We start from the raw sequence: 19460 nt of genomic DNA on the forward strand, positions 1-19460 counted from the left end.
CAAGCTGTTAGCTTTGTACAGTACATTCAAATAGTTCTCAGCTCCTAAAATAAACCCCTCAAAAGTGCTGGCTAACAAGCTATAGTACACCATTATACAAAGGTGCTGTCTCACAAGCCACAACACACATCTACAATCTCCTCACTACTGCAATACAGTTCATTATGGAGTATGGGATAGAATATGACAGCTGTGCTTTGATCAGACAAAGCAAGAGAGAGGGAGAACAAACAATATCACCAGTCCTTAGATTCCACATTGTTCCTGCCACGTGGATGGTGCAGAGCAGGGGTTGTGCAACAAAGAAAGCAAAAGAGAGACAGATGAAAAAGAGAGGATAGCAAGGGGCCTGATCTGCATCCTTTTATAGTTAACCTGGTGTGTACCTCTTATGTAAATTAGATTTTTCACACTGTTTTGTTCACACATGCGCAACCAGCCTGTGGTTTTTGCTCTGACGTTGTTCAAAACGCCAGACATTAATTTAAATCAATAGTACAACTTCATCAGCACTTGAGTTCACTATGGTATTTTTCCAACTTGTTTACAAGCATGATGGAATTTAATCCTATTACTTCACACTATTTATGACTAAAAGCATATGTCATAGGGAAGCAGCACAGAAACAAAGCTTTGTAGTTTAATTTGTTGTAAATAGAAAGGCTGTTCAGTATGGAGCCTTTGTAAAGACTTGAAATAATTTCATTATTTGATTTCAGTTTGTGAATAAAACTTGAAGTCTAATTAAGGTCATTCAAGACTATAACTCTCTTCAGGAAGTCAAGTGAATCATAAGGTCTACATTATTAGCCTTGTGGATCTGAGTCTATGTTGCAGTAAGCTGTACTGTCATCTCTGTTCATGAGTTCTCAGCATAAATTGAGAGCAATATACTTCATGGGATTTTTAATCTTTGGTACTTTAATTGTGGCATTGGCTAATTTTATTTCATTGCTCATTCACTCTTACTATGTAAAAATTAAACATCTTTGTTCTTTTGAGATATTTGAAAATAGATTGTCTTTTATGCTGAACTACTCATCTGATTCTTCCCCTGTTGTGCTCAACTCCTGTCTGGCTAAATAAAGAGATTGCAGACTCTGGTCATTCATCACCATAGTTGAAAATGCTATTAGAAAATACTTGTGGTAAAATCATGGTTCAGGAGCTTTAACTGACTTCTTGTGCAGAAACTGTGTCTCTACTTTCGTGACACTTGTAGAAGTCAAGTTATACTACATGGATTACCTTAAATTTACACTTTAGGTGTGCCATCCTAAATGTACAGTAAATCCCACTGATGCCAGTAGGTTTAGGTAAGGTTTATATCAATATTACTGTAGGCAGAATTTGGTTGCTTTGTCCCCTTCCTGACCCATGCTTTTATAGAATTGACCTCTCTTAACTATGAAACCCAAATTTAAGTAATGATGGCAATTGCTGCTGTGCTTGTGGGTATGTTGTCTTCAAGCTATGGCAGCTAACAAAAGTCTGCAGGATTTCATTGTACTGCAGTCAGACTGGCTGTCATTTGATTGTTTTTGCACTATTAGACTTGACAGAAAATTGTTCCATTTTCTCAGCTCAGAATGAGGTTATGGCCAGAAAAGTCATTGCAGAAAGGGACATTTTAATATTTAGAATTACTTATCTTTGATAAATTTTTATGCTTTGTCATTGTAGATATTTACAGATATTCAGGTTTTGTATTTGTTATTTTTAAACTGCACACAATTCATTAGTCCTCTTATGATAAAATACATCCCTAGAGAGCTTTAAGGATTTTGGAGCAGGATGTGAAACTGAGGTCATGCATAAAAACAGTGATGAAAAGAGACTCTGTGAACGATGTGTATGATACTTAAACGGACTATGAGAATGGATGGAGAACAAAGAACATACCTAATGGATACTGTGTGTGAGACAGTGGAGCTGAGCATTCTGAATCAAGTTGTTCTCTTGATCTCAGCAGAGATAAAACTCTACTGAGTACTGTATTCTGCTAGAGATGAACCCTTGGTGAAAGTCTCAGTGCAAGTGTTGGAGCAACAAATTTTTGTTTGTTTGTTTGTTTGTTTTCAAAACTTTGTTGATTAATTCATGAATAGTTGCTCAGGGTCTGTGGTAAATGGATTTTCATGTCCATGTCCCAAGTATATCCTCGTTTTGTGCCATGAAGCTAACTTGCCTTTTAAAATAATTTTTCTAGCTAAAGGACAAACAGAATTTTTTGTGTCCACTTTATGACAATCAAGGGGAGAAACAGAGTGAAAATTTCCACTATAACCTAGATTTGAAGAAATCCTCTTTGCAATTATCAGTAATTATTAATCTTAATTCTTTTTTACTTGAATCTTAGATCAAGGAAAGTATAATCTGGAAGCTTTTCTTCATTCTAATTTAAAGAATTAGAATTTATTTAATTTAGAAGTTACATGTTTCAATATGATATATCAATAAATTTAATAGAAATCAGTAAGTAGAAAGAGTATTTACAATTTAGACATTCTGATTTTTTTTATATCAGGTACTAGAACTGACTGCTAAAATTTGAAACTATCATTCTTTAGGGAACAGCTTGCAATAGTTCTCATGCTGAATTTTCACACTGAGTTTGTGCAGTATCAGTTCCAGAGGACAGCTTTCCCAGAAGATCATTTAATCACTTTACAAAGTGTTGTTTTTCATTTTTCCCTCAGGCTTTTATTTATAACATGTGCTTCAAAGTATGATACCAGGCATCATAATATAATTCTAATTTATGCAGAAAAAATTTCTTTCCAGCTTTTTCAGTTCCTTTGGTAATAATACCCAGCTGGTGTAGATTTCTCCTGTTGGCTTCATTCTTCTTTCTCATTGGTTTTGTGGGGAAAAAAAGGTTTTATTATCTTGAGAAAGGAAGAAAATACAGCATTGTGCCTAGAAGTTGTATTTTCTATATCATTAATTCCAATATCCACAATAAGAAGTGTCACGTAAAACTGATTCAGGTCTACAAGAGTAGATGCTTTCGAACTCTAATTTCTACCTTTCATGGAGGGAAATCAGGTTTTTTGGCTATAGACTATGCAGGTTAACTAGTTTTTTATTTTGTTCTGTTTTTCTCCTGGAAGAGACTTTCAATCAGGTCAAATCAGACAGTCAGTCTTCCTGTGTCCATTCATTAATCTTGCCTGAGGAGTGCCATTTTCTGCCTCTCTTGTGACCCTGAAGTTACAAGGTCTTTCTACCTCTGAAATATTTTGTCCGGTTTTTCTTCTCATTGTGTAAAAAAAGTAAAATCAAATTAAAATTTTACTTTAAATGTGATTTGAACATATATAACAAGAACATATATGGAATTTTACTAGGCATGAAGGCAAAATTTTTTGCTAGACTACAGCTGCAGTAACCCATAATCTGAATAATTTACAGATTGTATTGGATCTTACTTACTGTGACATTTAGTCTGTGGGTTCATTCACTGCTAAGTAAGTAGTGGAATGAAACATTAAGCTTACCCAGAATGAGTGTGGCAACTATTAAAATTGTAGCTAAAAACGAACAGTCACTTTTAAAGAGGTACCGCTAATTTCCATTCAAATTCAAATTATTTTGGAAGACATTTTCAGATGTGTTACAATCAGGAAAGACAGGAGTGTACAGCTCCCGTAATTCCTGGTTTGGGATCACTGGCAGGAGATAACGCATCAGAATAGATTTGAAGATTTGGTTTCTGACAGAAAGCTTCGGAAGTACTTATTTACAATTTATTCTGTTTCACAGCCAAAGAAATGCAATTTCATTGCTTTGTGGAGTGAAAACAGTCATTGCCTTACAATAAATCTGGAGCTGGTATTACCACCTTGACTGTCTTTTGAAAGAGTTTGAAAGTCTTGTGTTTTAGACTTGTGCATGGCAGATTGGCTGCATAAATATAAATAATTAATTTCTGCTCAAAGAAGGAACTTCTGTCAATTACTTAAACAAAACTTATTAAGATACAGAGCTCTATATTCAGCTAATTAACACTGCTTTGCCATTCAGCCAGCGCTGAGATCTCACATGAGTATCTTTTCTTTCTCTAGTCATCAGTTAAAAAGCAAGCAGCGACATAAAAACTGATCCCTCCATGCTTTATCTTTCAACATGCACATAGTTCGAGTTGAAAGCTGGGCACTGCACTGCTGAATTCAGCAGTGATCTGAGAATTTTTAAGTCCACCTTTACCATTTCCATTAGCATGGCTGCCTTATTAGTGCAGACTAGAAATGTGACCTTTGTTACAGCTAATAAACTTGCTTGACCTTGGTAGGCAGCATGTTCCAACACTCAGTACAGGCTTCCTACTGCATACCATGAGTTAAATAGATCGCAGCTAGGAACTGGCCTGCTTCCTGTGGAGCTCAAACAATGGACAGGTATCTGGTAGACACAGCCAAAGTCCCTGTGTAAATCTTGTCCAAAATACCTGAGCCTCGAGCAACTAACAATGTAGGTCCCATGTGCACACAAGTCTTGAATCCCACCTTCTTTTCATGCTTTTAATTCTTACTCAGTCTTGCAGAGGTCTTTATTTCATGCAGACACCATATAGCAAATTTCACTGTTTCTTACATCTGACTTACATAATGTGTTCTGTTACAATAATTATTTTCCCATTTAATGGGAAAAATGAGTATAGCAGTGATATTAGTAGTCCTGGATAATTTTTTTTTTTTTTTCCTTCTGTATTTAAAGGAAATGGAATAACCTCAACAGGAATGTTGAAGGAGCCTATCCAGGGCATCTGCTCAAGAATCTTCCCTATCTGTCCCAGGTAGAGACTGCCATACTGTTGGGTGTCTGCAGGCAGCATCAGACCAGCTTTTAAATGCTGCTGTGTTGACCCCCAGGTCTCTCCACCTGATACAGATTTTCCAGCTTTTTTTATACTTCTTATCAAACAAAGTCTCCTGTGTCAAAAGAATAGTTATTCTCAGAGAGACCACCATGCCTCTTGACTCCACAAAGGGCATACACTCACTTGTAAGTACCCACGCACTACCTGGCACAGAGCCAGCCAAGATTCACCAAATCAGCTGTGTCACAGGATTTTTCAGCCCTTGTACAATAGGACAGCACAGAAATTCTGCCCTGTGTTTTCATTCTCCTCTCTTTGCAGGCATACCAGGCAGCGACTATATCAATGCCAACTACATAGATGGATACAGGAAGCAGAATGCTTATATAGCAACGCAGGGGGCATTGCCAGAAACCTTTGGTGACTTCTGGAGAATGATGTGGGAACAACGAGGTGCAACTGTCGTCATGATGACAAAACTAGAGGAGAGGTCCAGGGTAAGGAAAGCTTAAGCAAGGCTAATAATATTGTGCCTGAGTTACCACTAATCTAAGTTTTTTGTTTCCTTCATGTATGTTTGCCTGCTTTCTTTATATGTGTAAAAACTGATTTTTTTTAGGTTACCACGAGTTAAAAGTGTCTATACTATGAAAATCACTAACATATAGGAAATCTTGCTTTCACTATGAAACTACAAAGTCATGCCACTTATCTAGTATTCTTTTATACTCTGGAAAACTTTTAAATTTTTGATCACAGTGATTTTGGTGGGTTGTTTTCTGTTTTAATCATGTTGGAAATTTTAGGAGGTGACCAAAAGAGTTATTTCCTCTGTAGTAATAGGAATATGATCGTACCATCCTGTTACGAGGAAGTGAATGTACGTCAACAGCATTCAGTTCTCAATTTTAAATGGTATAGATTCAGCATTATTTAACATCAGCAAGGACTTGGATTTGTTGAGAAATGGGGTTTTTTTGAGCACATGCTGGTAGCTAGGAAAACTACAATAACAAATGCAATAAAAGAATACAAAATTATCTGTGGTATTTCAAATTCAATTTTGCAGACCAAGGTAAAAATAGGAAAGTAAAGCACTAAAACATAAGGATATTGTTCTGATAATAGCATAAGGATACTATTTAAATAATAGAACCATAGATTCTATTATTAGAAGAGTTATAATAAAATATGTGCTATATGTAAAGGGAAATTAAAAATAGTAACTTGTTTTTGTTATAAGATAAAAAGGTGATAGAAAGAGTAGTAACAGACCATGGTGTGTTGCATGAATATTTACTAGTGGGTCCATATTTGGTGGCATTTATCAGTTCTAAGAGTGGATGTTATTGGAGAGGAGAGCGTAAAAGGGGAAAAAATAAAAGAGAAGAAGAAGAAGAGAAAGATGGGGAGAAAAAGAAATGGGAAAACTCATCCTCAGCAGCCAATCAGGAAGACAAACGAGTACTTTGCCCTCAGTCGTGTTCCTCCACCCAACTTTTTCCACAGTAACTGTATGTTGTGTTGAGATGGACTTGCAGTCTTCATGGGTTGTTTGTGCTCATGATGCTGTTACCATTGCTGGGAGCACACGTTGGCTAGGGAGAGTGCTACACAGCTGGTTCATTGCTGAGCTTTCTACAAACACGTTTATGAGTCCTATATCACTAGCCAGAAACTTCAACAAAACGTAGAAATCAGAAAGGGGGAGAAAGAAGGGGTGATTCTAACATCAGTGGTAATCACTTCCCTTGAGACCCTGCCATAACAACAGTAGGAGGGTTTTCAAATCCAGGAGATGAATAACAAACAGGAGTGTCACAGGAAAAACACTGCCACATCATTCTGATGTACACTGTTCTGGAAGTTTGTGTGAAGGGATAGGAAGCTGCAAGTGGGAAGCAGGCTGCAGGACTGCAGGTGGAAGGTGGGAAAAGCTAAGGTATTGAAGGCTCTGTGCAATGAGTTAAAAAGTGCCATAAATACAGAGGATCAAGAACAGTTCAGTAATACAGAAAGAGATTAGGGAGGAGGATAAAAGATTTATCATCCAGAAAGGTTTTAAATCAGTAAAAGTATCTTATGGAGGTAACTAGATAGTAGTTGATATTTCAGTAGTTCATGGATGAGCTCCATTTCAAAATGAAAATGTTTTAGCATGTGTAAGCTTGGAACAGGGTGGAGTGCACCGTAAAGCCTAATGCTGTACTGTGTTGGCATTGATGTCTTTTTCATATGCTTGGATACCTGTAATTGCAATGATTACATAACTTGAACCTCTTGGCAGCAGTCATTCCTTTCTGGAGGCTTACCAAAACACATATATATCTATTCTTTTACCCTTTCCATCATTTCTAAAAGTAGAGTAGGCTTTATGCAGTTCAAGCAATGTATAGCATTCTAATTATAGAATCACTTCCCACGTGTAACTTCAACCCACATTAACACCACTGCCTTTACATACCTTATGTCAATTAGTACATAGCAGTGGGTAATTTTAGTAGAATTTTTAATTTTATCTTGGGTCTACAGGCCTTGTGTAGTCCTGGAACTGCCTGTTTGGAATTGAGAAAATGAAATTTTTCCCATTTCTTCACTACTTAATTCTTTAAAGTTGCTGTTAAATGACACCAGATCAAAGAAAAAATCTGATTATAATAAGCAGCCCATTGCAAAAGGTATACTTAAGTACTTGAGAGTTTGTCTTAATACTGCAGGCCACAGGCAACCACTGTCTAGAAAGACATTTTGATGTAACTAAATGAAATTCTTCTCATTCTCTCCAATAATTGCCTAGCAGAGTTTTAAGCTAACTCTAGCCTTTGTTGGCTGCACCCTAAAAAAACACTGATCAGAATAGTAATCACCTCCAGAAGTGATTAGCATTCAGAAGCAGTATGTTCCCTAAGTGGAATGAGAAGCTAGACATTCTAGTCAATGGATTGCTCCTGCATTCAATGCTTATGTTTGTGTATTTTTTTATGCATAATTTAGCGCCTTCTGTGTTCATAGGTGAATTTGATGCATTCAATGCAGAGCATTGCATACCACCTATCCAGTACATAACTCAGCTCCCACACTCAGAGTCTGCAGCTCTGTAAATATGGCATACCAGTTACCTCTTCTAATACAGTAGCTGCACATAATGTAATTAATGGTATTGATGGTGAGACAGCAGTGGGAATCCCTGTGTAGGAAGAAAACCCAGTGATGACATTTCATTGCTATTTTTTCCTCATGCTATCATTTTTATATAGCATATTTTTATAGCAGAAAAACAAGTGAGATTTCAAACATGAAATATAACCACTGTTACATATCATTAGGGATGAAGAGCTTTGCTAATTTTGTTTCTCTTTTCCTTTTGATTCTGTTTTGATTGCTTTTGTGTCTTGGCAGCCTGATCATTATTCCTGCTGCAAGGCAAGATTGTTTCTCCCTGGGACTTTCTGCTTTCCATCTCCATGTCGTCATTTCTGTTTAGCTAGCTTTTTTTCATCATGTAGTCCTGCAGCCTGGTATCAGCCTTTTTAACCTGGACTGCATAGATAAAGATGAGGATTTTAATTGCATCTGCAGAAACAAAGTTGGTTCATTAGCATGTGTTAGATGTCTGAGTGACTGCAGATTTGAGAATGTTCATATTTTACAGCTGAGTAGATCAAATGAAGATGTTACAGTGAATTCATTATTTGTTTGCCTATAAGGAAGCTAAAGGAAAAAAAAGATCTTTCACTTCTAACCTTTCACACTTACTTGGTTTCATATTAAATGTCATCACCTGAATTTCCCTTGACCTAAGCCAGACTGCAGCGAGAAAGTCAGTCCCATCATTCAGCTACCATGAAAATAATTTGTATCAAAAAGGATTATACACACTGGCAGTGCCTGGAACAGGGTTAGTAGCATTTTTGTCACAGATATGAGTTTAATCTTTGTGAAATAAAAGAACAATATTGAAGGTTGTAAATTAGAGATTTAAAAAAAGGAGTACTGTGTTATACTAAGGAAATATGTAAAACATGTAAAGCTTTAATGTGGATACTTCTCTTTCCCACTTCTCTGTCTTCTCTTCTACCCCAAGCAGTGCAGACTAGATTTTTTTGTTGTTGTTTTTTGGGGGTTTTTTGTTCCTCTCAACTAATTGAATGTTCTGAGTACTCATGTGCTATAGTGAATTTTATGAATGATCAGCTGAAAAATCTCCTTTTATAGCAAAAGATAACACGGCCTCCAACCAGAAACATTTAGTCCTGCCACCTTTTTCAGGGTGGGATACTGTTGTAGATTGTCCATTTGCAAGAGAATACAATCCTTTCCTTCTTTGTTTTGTAATTCTGTATTTGGAATACATTTGCTATGTTGTCTTGGAACTGATAGAAAATAGTTTGTTCCTTAACCTCATTACAGTATTTTCTATATTGGGACCCCAGTTTCTCAGTTTAAAATCTTTTGACAAAAAAACCCAATCAGGTCACAGCTAAATGACAGTATAATGACACTACCAAGTATTCAAATATTCACAGGTAAATGACAGTATAATGTCAATATCAAGTATTCAAATACTGAGAGGAAGGCTTTAGTTTTCATAATGATACTATCAGCTTCGTTAAAATTTGCTAATGAGTAAATGAATACATGAGAAAACTACATTTGTGGCAATCTGTTAGCCTGGTCCAAACGCCTGTTTGACTGTCATGAAGTAGATACCATCATCAATATTATAAGCAAAAAATATCTGTCTCGGTTTGAAAGACAGGTGTCTGCTAAGGAAAGCAGGAGCCCCTCTTGGAATGGCAGATGCGACCCCCCTTCCCTCCAAGTTACTATAACTTTGAAATCAAGGGGCTTTTAGGCAAAGATGTGGAAAATAGTAATAACAGTTCTTTACTATTATATATCTGTATGTGTATAACAAGCAAACAAACAGCAATAACTATGGCAGTAACAGCAAACAATCACAAACCCAGCCCCAGCCCTCTCGGCTGTCGGGCCCTTTCCCCTCGGGTGCAGTTCCGCTCGCAGCCGGCAGGGGCGCTGGCGGCTCCCGGTGAGCAGGGCAGGTGCGATGGTTCCCCCGCGGCTGCAGGGGGCGCTCCGGAGCGAGCTCGGGGAGCACGCGGCAATGGCGCCCTGGGATCCCGGGAAGGGATGGAACAAAAAAAGCTTCACAAACCCCTGATCCCAGTGTCCGGCCGGACCCTCGGGAACAGCAGGCTGGAACGGCAGGCTGGAACGGCCTTGTGATGAAGTTAGTTCTCTATTTGTTTTGCAGAGCTTCTGAAGCAAATTTCAGGTCTTTCCTTCTAAATATGTTTGGGTAATACTGGAGGTATTGCTTGTCAAAATATTGCATCAAAAATAAGTGACAGTAAGATGTCTTCACTAAAGGAGTAGAGAAGTCAGCAGTAGGTGCACTTAAAAATTCTTTTAACAATATTATCAATACGGTCCCAATATGCACCTGTATTCCACTGTATTTAGGCAAATTGTAATTTATTTTTGAAGAAAACTTTCACTGATGTTTCTTATTGGGCAGCACAGGCATGTAAAAGTGTGCTGGTTTTTTTAAGTTGTGAAATGTATTTAAACATAGGAAAATACAAAAAGAAATTTTAGCTATGCTTTGTAGCAACTGAAAAAATTATACATGTCTTTATCTTGTAAGTGGTAAGTTAACTTATCAGTCAGCAGATATCAGTAGATAGGACAGGTTGCAGATGGCATTTTTCATACTGAATTGTATTGTTTTACTAAAGAGGAATTAAATGTGCCATTTTGTAATTTTTCATTCCCTAGTTTTAATGGCAAACTAATACCTTCTGTATCAATAATGTACTATCAGAATTTTATTTCACTTCTGTAGTGCTTACTGTATGCTAAGATATGAGTTAGATGAAGAATGAATGAGACAACTGAGGGGAAAAAAAAGAAAAACACAAAATCAAGTACACCATGTGTTCACCAGATTTACAAAAATAAAAATAAACATGTGTAGGTTTGTACTGATTTTTTTTTCACTGTAACAGAATGCCATGGCCACAGTCCAAGAATTCCTACACCATTGTACGGGGTGAAGTCACCAGTTGTAATGCCAGAATTGTAACACTTAACCATAACTGTTTATTATGGAAGGATTCTCAGAGGCACAAGGGCAGGAACATGGTCAGCTCTCACTGAAATGCAGTCAGTCATAGGTGCTTAATGTATGTAAGAATCTAATCCAAAAATGCTTAGAGTTCATTTTCTAGGCACATTTCAAGGGGAAGTGCTGTGCCAAGGTGCCTCAGCTAAAACTCAGACTGTTAATATCATCCAGTAAAATAGCTATGGAAATGCCATACTCTAAGGAGGGTTAATTTTGTGTGAAGGAATTGCTTTTACACACTGCATAGGCTGGAAGTCTGGTTATTTGAAGTTGAGAACATCCAGAATTAATGCCCCATGTGAAAAGATGTTGGTAAATTACAGAGAATCTAGAAGAGAACAGTAATGATCAGATGTTGGAGAAATAGTCAGAAATATTTTTATTTGTTCTATATATATATGAGAGTGAAGGAAATCACAGTAGCCTTCCAGCATGTTAAAAGCTGTTAAAAAATTTCATAGTAATCAGCCATTTTCCCTGCCTGTGGGGCTTTAAGGAGGAAGAAATAAACTTTGCAGCAAAGATGATTTATTCTGAACTATTAAAGAACTTCCAAAATGTAATGTCATGAATGGAGGAAGCTTTGTAGGATATTTTGTGCAGTCTCTTCCATTGTAAGATTTCAAGAACTGTTTGCACCAGAGTCTTACCTGAAATTATTTCAAGCTGGCAATACCTGGTATTGCCAAAAGTATTTTTCAAGGCAACCATCTAGGTTTTTGTGTTACTCTGTGTGGTTTCTTTTAGCTGTTAGGGTAAACTGATGGTTTTCTATAAAAATACCATTTCCATGAGGCAGCTGTATAGCAAGTGGTTGAGTCGAAACCATATTCTAGCTCTGTAATTTGACTTTATTCTCTTAGCTCCTTTGCTTTGTGCTTGAGGTTAGACATATGTTACTATGTCCCATAATTCTTCTCTTAATACAGACAGAGTATGCCACATGTAGAAATTGCCCATTAGCATTTTGAGTTAGAAGATTAAAAATTCTGCTTATTTGTTTTCAAAATTCAGTGACTGTAAAATCTTAGAATCATTAAGGTTGGAAAAGACCTTCAAGGTCATCAAATCCAACCTTTTACCAAATGTCCACTGAACTATATCACAAAGTGCCATGTCCACTCGTTTTTTGGACACTTCCAGGGATGGTGACTCCACCATTTCCCTGGGAAGCCTGTTCCAGTGCTTAATCACTTTTTCAGTGAATAAACTTTTCTGATATACAACTTGAACCTCCCCTGGTGCAGTTTGACACCATTTCCTCTTGTCCTGTTCCTGGTTGCCTGAAAAAACAGATCAACCCCTACCTTACCACAACCTCCTTTCTAGAGGTAGTTCTAGAGCACAACAAGGTAGCCCCTGAACCTTCTTTTCTCCAGACTGAACAGCCATTGTATCCTCAGCCACTCTTCATAGGACTTTTGTTTGAGACCCTTCAGCATCTTTGCAGCCCTTCTCTGGACACATGATTAGTTCATGTTTGGTTTAGCATAGTACTGTGTTACTTCAGGGCACGGTATCCTGTCAAGCAGTTTGAGGCTTGAAAACGTCCATGAGTGATTTTAGTATTGTTTATCAAAAAATAATCCTACTTTTCCTTGTCTGGCAGATTATGGTGAAAAACTCAAGGCCAGTTCTCCTTTCTGGCAAGCAATAAATCATGAAAATTTAAGTTCTTCCAACAGATGTCTCTGAAAGAGAATATTATGATTTATACTTTGCATCATTTATACAGCTTGCCCTATGTTCTAAGAAAGTTAATGGATGCAGCTGGGTATGAGGTTGGTATTCAATGCTTTTGCTAGGGTAATTTTCTGGTTAATGTAACAGGAACTGTATGAAATACATTTATGAGATTAAGAATTTTATCTGTGTATTAAAGTAGCTATAGAAAGCTCACCATGACTTGAAATTCCATTCAAGAATCAAAATCCAGAATAAGACCTCTAGATCCCTGAAATGCTTTCCAATGTGCCTTTCCTTGTATTAGTTCTGTTTTAAGTGAACCAAAACCAGAATAATAGAATTTTTTGGATCTATTGTTTCTTTCTTTTGATCCTTTTGTTTCATTGATATTTTATATAATACTCATATCAGCTTAGAGATATCTCTCTTTTATGGAAAATACTAGATCTTTATTAAAGCACTTGAATAGCAGGCTGAATTGGAATTGTTCAATATGTTCTTCATCCTGTAATATCTTATTCAGTGAAAGGATTATTCAGGCTGCACACAGTGATCAGCCTTGAGTACAAGAGGATGAAACAAAAAGCAGTCAGCACATTCACTTTTCCAGTCAGTCCATTCATTTAAACCTTTTCAAGACCTTTTTGGAAAATCTTGCTGAACTTAACTGTTTGACAGACTCATCCTTCAAAATGAGTTCATTAAAACCATGGCTTCCCTGCTGTTAGAAAGAGCTCAAAAAGGGCATCTCACATTGATATCAGCAATACAGTTTTGAACTGTACCTTGCTTGTATAGATGAAGATAAAAATTGAGATAGAGAACACTTTTAAATATGCCGAAGATTCCTTTCAATATCTGTTTCCTTTTGTTTTAATGACCATACCACACTCTTTCATAAGGATCAGAATTGAAACAGTTTGGGGATAATCTCTTTAATTTATCAATTATGTGTCAATATTAACTTTTAGCCTACTAATCGTATCTCAGAAATTTCAGAAAGTAGGGGTGTACTGAGGGTGGATTTGAAGCCTTCGTAGAGGACTAAAGTTTGCTGTGAATTGATTAGTCTGTGGTTCATTTATGTTGCCTCCAAATTCTGCTTATAACTTTTTTTCGTGACTACTGTAATTAAGACCAAAATCTAAAACTTACTTATCACTATGAGTTTATATTTTAATCTTTCATTTAGACTTAGACTGAAGTCAGAGAGTGACACTAGAGCAAATCTTTTTCAAATAAGATCTAAAAATGTGGTTTTATATTCTGATTTTATTTTTTTATCTTTGCTTTATAATCTCAAATACTATTGTCAGTGTCTCTGAGCTTTAGAGTCAAATCAGCCTAATCTTTAGGTGGCAAGGCATTGTTGCAAAAAAGGAAATGGCTTCAGAGTAACATCTGTTTGGAGACAGAACATTACCTGAAATGTCTGAGGCAGTAAACTAGCCTGATAGGGTTTGAGATAGGCTCCATCACCAACAACTGGCACTACCATTCTTATTGCATAGTTATTATTACCATTCAACATCATTTGAGAGACACTTTATTCTTCTTCCTTAAGTGAAGGAAGATCATCTGAAAATACTATCGAAATTTTTGACTGCAAAAGGCTTATTTTAGTAAGAAAACCAGTGCAAGAAATTTGTTACGTACTACTGATATTTTGTGTTCTAGATGCAGCATAATTCTGTTCCTAATTTGCTCTTCTTAGCAAATAATGTGCTATATGTGTCTGCCTGATACTAGTTTACTGTCTCTTTCCTGATCTGTGTTTTGTCCTTATAATCTTAGATAGCCTGTAACAGCTGGTTCATGTGATAAGAATCACCTGAAGTAGCTTTTCAGCCTGAATGACAGAACTTTATACTAGAAAATTATTTCTCTACCCTTGAATGTCAGGAATTTTTGTATTCATATGTTCATATGGAAATACACTTCCTTCAGCTCTGTTGATGCATTAGTGTCACGTTCTCTAGTGTCTATGACTTGCTGAAGTGTGAATATCCAGGAATATTAGGGACTCTGTAGCTGAAACCCTTCAAGTCTGGAAATGTCTCAAGCTTCTCATTTTTAATGGAAAAGGAAGCATTTACATTTTCTTACAGCTTTGCTTTCAGTGAATACTTGTGCTTCCATGAAGAGCAAGGATTTGCATGCTCTGAATGGAAGAAATGTAAAGAAAGAAAATATGTGTATGTTTGAGAGGCAGATTAAGAGAATGTGCCTATCACTACTTATACATTATAGTTACATCTACTAGTGTGGTACTTAAAAAGATTTCTTAATATAACTTATTAGTTTTTTGAGAGCTGCTCTGATGTTGTATGTAGTGGTTTTGGCAGTGTGCAACTTATGATCATGAGATAGCGAAATAGTAGTAAAAGGCATGCTTGTCAGTACTTCTAATTTAATTTCTCTTTAAAAAACACTCTTTTAAATCACCAGTGAATTATTTCACACTCGTGTCTGCTTCATTCATCTTGCCATCTTTGGGGGCAGGCAAGAGAACATTAGATAATTAGTGGTATAAGCTGTTCTCATGTACAGTTAGTGGCACAGAAAAACTCTCATTGGGTGCAGGTGAATATAGTCTGCCAGGGAAAAGAACAACACTTAGAACTTGGAGCTACATGGATAAGAGAAAGATGAGGACTATGAGGTGAGGACTCATCAAAGGTATATTAGAAAAAAACTATTAAAAACACTGTAATTGTATGTCTGGGGAGGGCTAGTATTATCATCACCATGCTTTGCCATGTTAATTTTTTTTCCAAACAATTTACACAAGCAAGGAAGAAATGGCCCTTACTACGGAGAAATTAAACACAGACCAAAAAGCTAAAGCAAGAACACATTTGGCAAAAAATTTCAAAACTGTCTTGTTGACATTTAGTGTTAAATTTTGGATGACTCAAGGGGGTTGAGAATTTTTTTCTGAAAAGAACATAGAATATGTAACCTCTCCCACTTCGAGAGCCAAAGACTGGGATCTGAATATGGAATAAAATATTTGAAAAGAACTCTGTCTCAGAAAGTAGTGTCTTACCAATTAACTTGTATTATCTGGTCCTCTGCTGCCAGTGTAGTCCAATAGAAAACATTGTTTGATCTCTCACAAAGATAAATTGGACTCTAAATTGTTAGGAGTATTGGGAATATAAGGTTTATGATCACAGAGCAAAAGAGTGTAGGAGACACATAAGGACACATGTCTGAAGAAGACCTCTTATTCTGAGAAAAATCAATAGGCACAAGGGACAAAAGGTGCACTTCAATCCACTTATGCTTCTTGTGCTCTTCCAGAAGGTCAAATCCACATCAACCTGAAATCAGGTTTTCTTTCTAAAAGTATTGATACCTATTTTCATCAGTTTCCACTTTCAAATAATATATATACTACTCTTCGAATTGAGTTTCTTATTGAACACTTAGTGGCTGCTTCCAGCAGCAGTCCTCTGCATCATGTAGCTCTCACAGAAAGTATTTTAGAAAAATTATACCATAATTGCAGTTTATGTTAGATAAACTAGTACATTAAAAAACCTCAAACAAAATCTGCACCTAAAGGAGAACACACATTTATTTTTCCCCAGCCTAACTGAAAAGAGGTTGTCTATAGCCTTCTAAGTCCAAGTATATTCTTAACTTTAGATTACTCTACAAAATAAAAATAAAACAAACATTTTCTGTCCTTTTCAAGATGGTCAGATTTTGTTGTTAGCAAACTGCAAGCTGGTTAATTTTTCAGGAATGCTTTCTGGAACCTGGTACTGCTTCTATGAGCATACAATTTATATGTGAGAACTGCAGGGTGAAGAAAAGAACTACATATTTAGGCATGCAAAGGCACAGCTACACTTTTCTTCCGTGTTTTAATTAAAAATAAGTTTTTATTAATTAAAAAACCTTCAAAAAAAACAGGTTTAGTTAGAGGTTTATACTAAACCTATAGCTACTAAGATTACAAATTACAGTTATTATGTATCAACATTTTCCATGAAAAAATATGTCATTCTATGGGAATTAATAAACAATAAACCACAACCTGTTCATTTAAAATACAGGTAACCAATATAGACATGTTGCATTGTTTCTATATTAATGATAAAGTGAAACTAGATTTACTGTAATTATATTTAAATGTCTCAATTGAAAACGTGCTTTTTAGTTTGGTTTATGAAGACCAAGGGGGCAAGTACTAGGAAACTTGCAAATAAATCACCGATATTTGTGAACTATTTGCAATACTTACTCTTTCAATAAATGACACAAGTAAGTAATTAATTCCTCTTAATAAGAGAATTTTTTTGCTATGAATCCCATTTTTTAACAGTGCAGTATCAGTAAACATTTTTAGTTACTTTGTTGCAATTCCCTATCTATAAATTAAACTATCATTTCCTGTAAAAAATTGCTTCCCTTTATTTTGCCACTAATGAATTCTTATCACCTGCTTCAGTGGCTAGAATTTTTTTTCCTCTCTATCTAGATTACTTCTTCTGAGACTCTGATTTGTGAACCGTTAATGATCTGTGACCTCTGAGCCTCAAAATAAAATGATCTGTGAGCAAAAGCTATTTGGGACTGGAGAGTTGGAAAGCATACCAAGTCTTTTTTCAATAAGTACTGTGTAGAATGAAAAACCTGGAGAGCACATGAGTTTCAAAGATGCATATCTTAATTTTCCATTTTCGGGAAATAATCAGTTTTTCTCGTGGATTAGCATGACAATTCACTTTTTTTTCTGGGAATATTGTGCAATATTCTGCCTTTGATGTTTTTTACATTTATTATCTTCTCATTGAATTTGGTATGAATCTGGCTTAGAGTGATTAATGAAGACATTTATTAAAAAAAATAATGTTATTACTGGACCCAGTTTAAACTTCTTTTCTGTACTGTAGGCAGGGCTAATTGGTAAGAATGTATTGTTATAAATAGAATAGAGATTGACTGTCTCAGTTTCACCTATCAGCCACTGAAAGTAAAATGTTTTTAGTTACCTGACCTCCATACTGCTTTGTACTGCATTTTCTGATGGGTTTAAGGGTTCATCATTTCTATTTTCTTAACAGCTTTCATTGTAAATACCCTTTTTAACTGTAACAAATTATTGAGCCTTAGAAATGATGATAAAAATATGGTTCTCTTACGTGTCATCGTATACAGAATTATTGCATTTTTAATATTCTAAACTATAGAACTTTAAAATGAAGATTCCTCTGAATGAAATGTTCTGTGTTTATTAAAATTTTAAAATTTTTAAACACCAAACCATGTTTTTTTAAATGCCTGTGGACCCAATTTCATTATATGCTTCTTTTCTGATGAACACTGATCTCAGAAGGAATTTTTTTTCTCACAGTCCACTTAATATGATGCCCTTTCATTTATCAGTGTACTGAAATTATTTCTAAAAAATCCATGTTTCTACTGAGCTATTTCTATAGATAATAAATATTAACATCCAAGCAATATTTTATAAGTTTGGGGACTAATGTAAAATATGGCAGATGTTAAAAAAAGTTCCATCTATGTCAAAGGGATTAGTACTGTTACTAAATTCTGGACTGTGAAAGGTGAAGATATAGGTCATATTTTAAGCTACTTTAAATTTTTTTTTTCTGCATTGTATCTATGCTTACTAGCATTTCCCTATTATCTGTCCTACTGAACTCACCCATTATGGAAGAAGACATTACACAAACTACTACCAGACGAGTAGTTCTTGTGGATGATAAAATAAATTTCTTGTGTTGGAAGTTGGCCATTCTATCTCCACATACTTTTAAAACCTATGGTGATATACACTCAGATATGTAGTAAATTTCTGCATTAAATGTATTAAATGTTAACTTTTTTCACTGCAGGTGAAGTGTGATCAATACTGGCCAAGCAGAGGCACAGAAACTTATGGACTAATCCAAGTGACCCTTCTAGACACTGTTGAATTGGCAACCTACTGTGTTCGTACATTTGCACTTTACAAGGTATATATACTTACATATGCTTACTATATACTTTTAAGTTGAAAGGCTGGCTATTTTTTCACTCCCCTCCCATTCCTTCCTTCCTATCACCTATCTCCCTCCTGTCACCTTGTCCTCCTTCTTCCTTCTGCTTCCTGCCTTCCCTGCCTTCCCTGCCTTCCCTGCCTTCCCTGCCTTCCCTGCGTGCCTTTTCCCCTTACTTCTTACTCCCTTTCTCCCCTTCCCCTCCTTTCACTTTTCTCCCTTTTTTCCTTCTAACAGCACTGAACATTGAGACTTCTACATTTTCCTTATAACATGAAGTTTTGTAAGTTAATGCAGAGCTGTCACCATGAAAAACCTGAATACTAAGTCGCTGGCACTTGTGGTGCACAAGTGTACATTACAGTTAATGATCTTACATTGTTTGAATCTGTAATTTGGATTTTTCTCCATAGCCTGAGTTCTTTTTCTTTCTGGCTCTGAATACTATTTAAATAATTTTCACTGGTGTATATGTTTCTGCAATTGTTTCATTGAAAAGTGCCAATACCATCTCAAGTGGCAGTTTTGTCATGAAACTTTTAAATTTCGTAGAATGGCTCAAGTGAGAAAAGGGAAGTGAGGCAATTCCAGTTCACTGCCTGGCCTGACCATGGTGTCCCAGAACACCCAACACCATTCTTAGCTTTCCTGCGACGAGTCAAGACTTGCAACCCACCTGATGCCGGACCTATGGTTGTGCATTGCAGGTAAGCCCAAAAGTTTCTTCAAAGCATTGTGTGTCAAGGTTACTGCTTTCTGTTTGGTTGCAGACAAAAGTATGATTTTC

General features: G+C 36.1%; 1 protein-coding gene across 48 annotated transcripts in view; it reads left to right on the forward strand.

Moving 5' to 3' along the window:
- Positions 1-19460, forward strand: part of PTPRD (protein tyrosine phosphatase receptor type D) — a 1187151-nt gene that overhangs the window by 1133344 nt on the left and 34347 nt on the right. For all 48 annotated transcript variants that reach the window (XM_039567532.1, XM_010392896.4, XM_039567544.1 and 45 more), the window contains 3 exons: positions 5144-5319; positions 18530-18649; positions 19226-19380. In XM_039567532.1, the coding sequence (XP_039423466.1) occupies positions 5144-5319; positions 18530-18649; positions 19226-19380 (451 nt within the window). The remainder of the gene's footprint in view (positions 1-5143; positions 5320-18529; positions 18650-19225; positions 19381-19460) is intronic.

Source organism: Corvus cornix, chromosome Z (genome assembly GCF_000738735.6).
Source record: "Corvus cornix cornix isolate S_Up_H32 chromosome Z, ASM73873v5, whole genome shotgun sequence".
In the NCBI taxonomy this organism is placed as follows: Eukaryota; Metazoa; Chordata; class Aves; order Passeriformes; family Corvidae; genus Corvus; species Corvus cornix.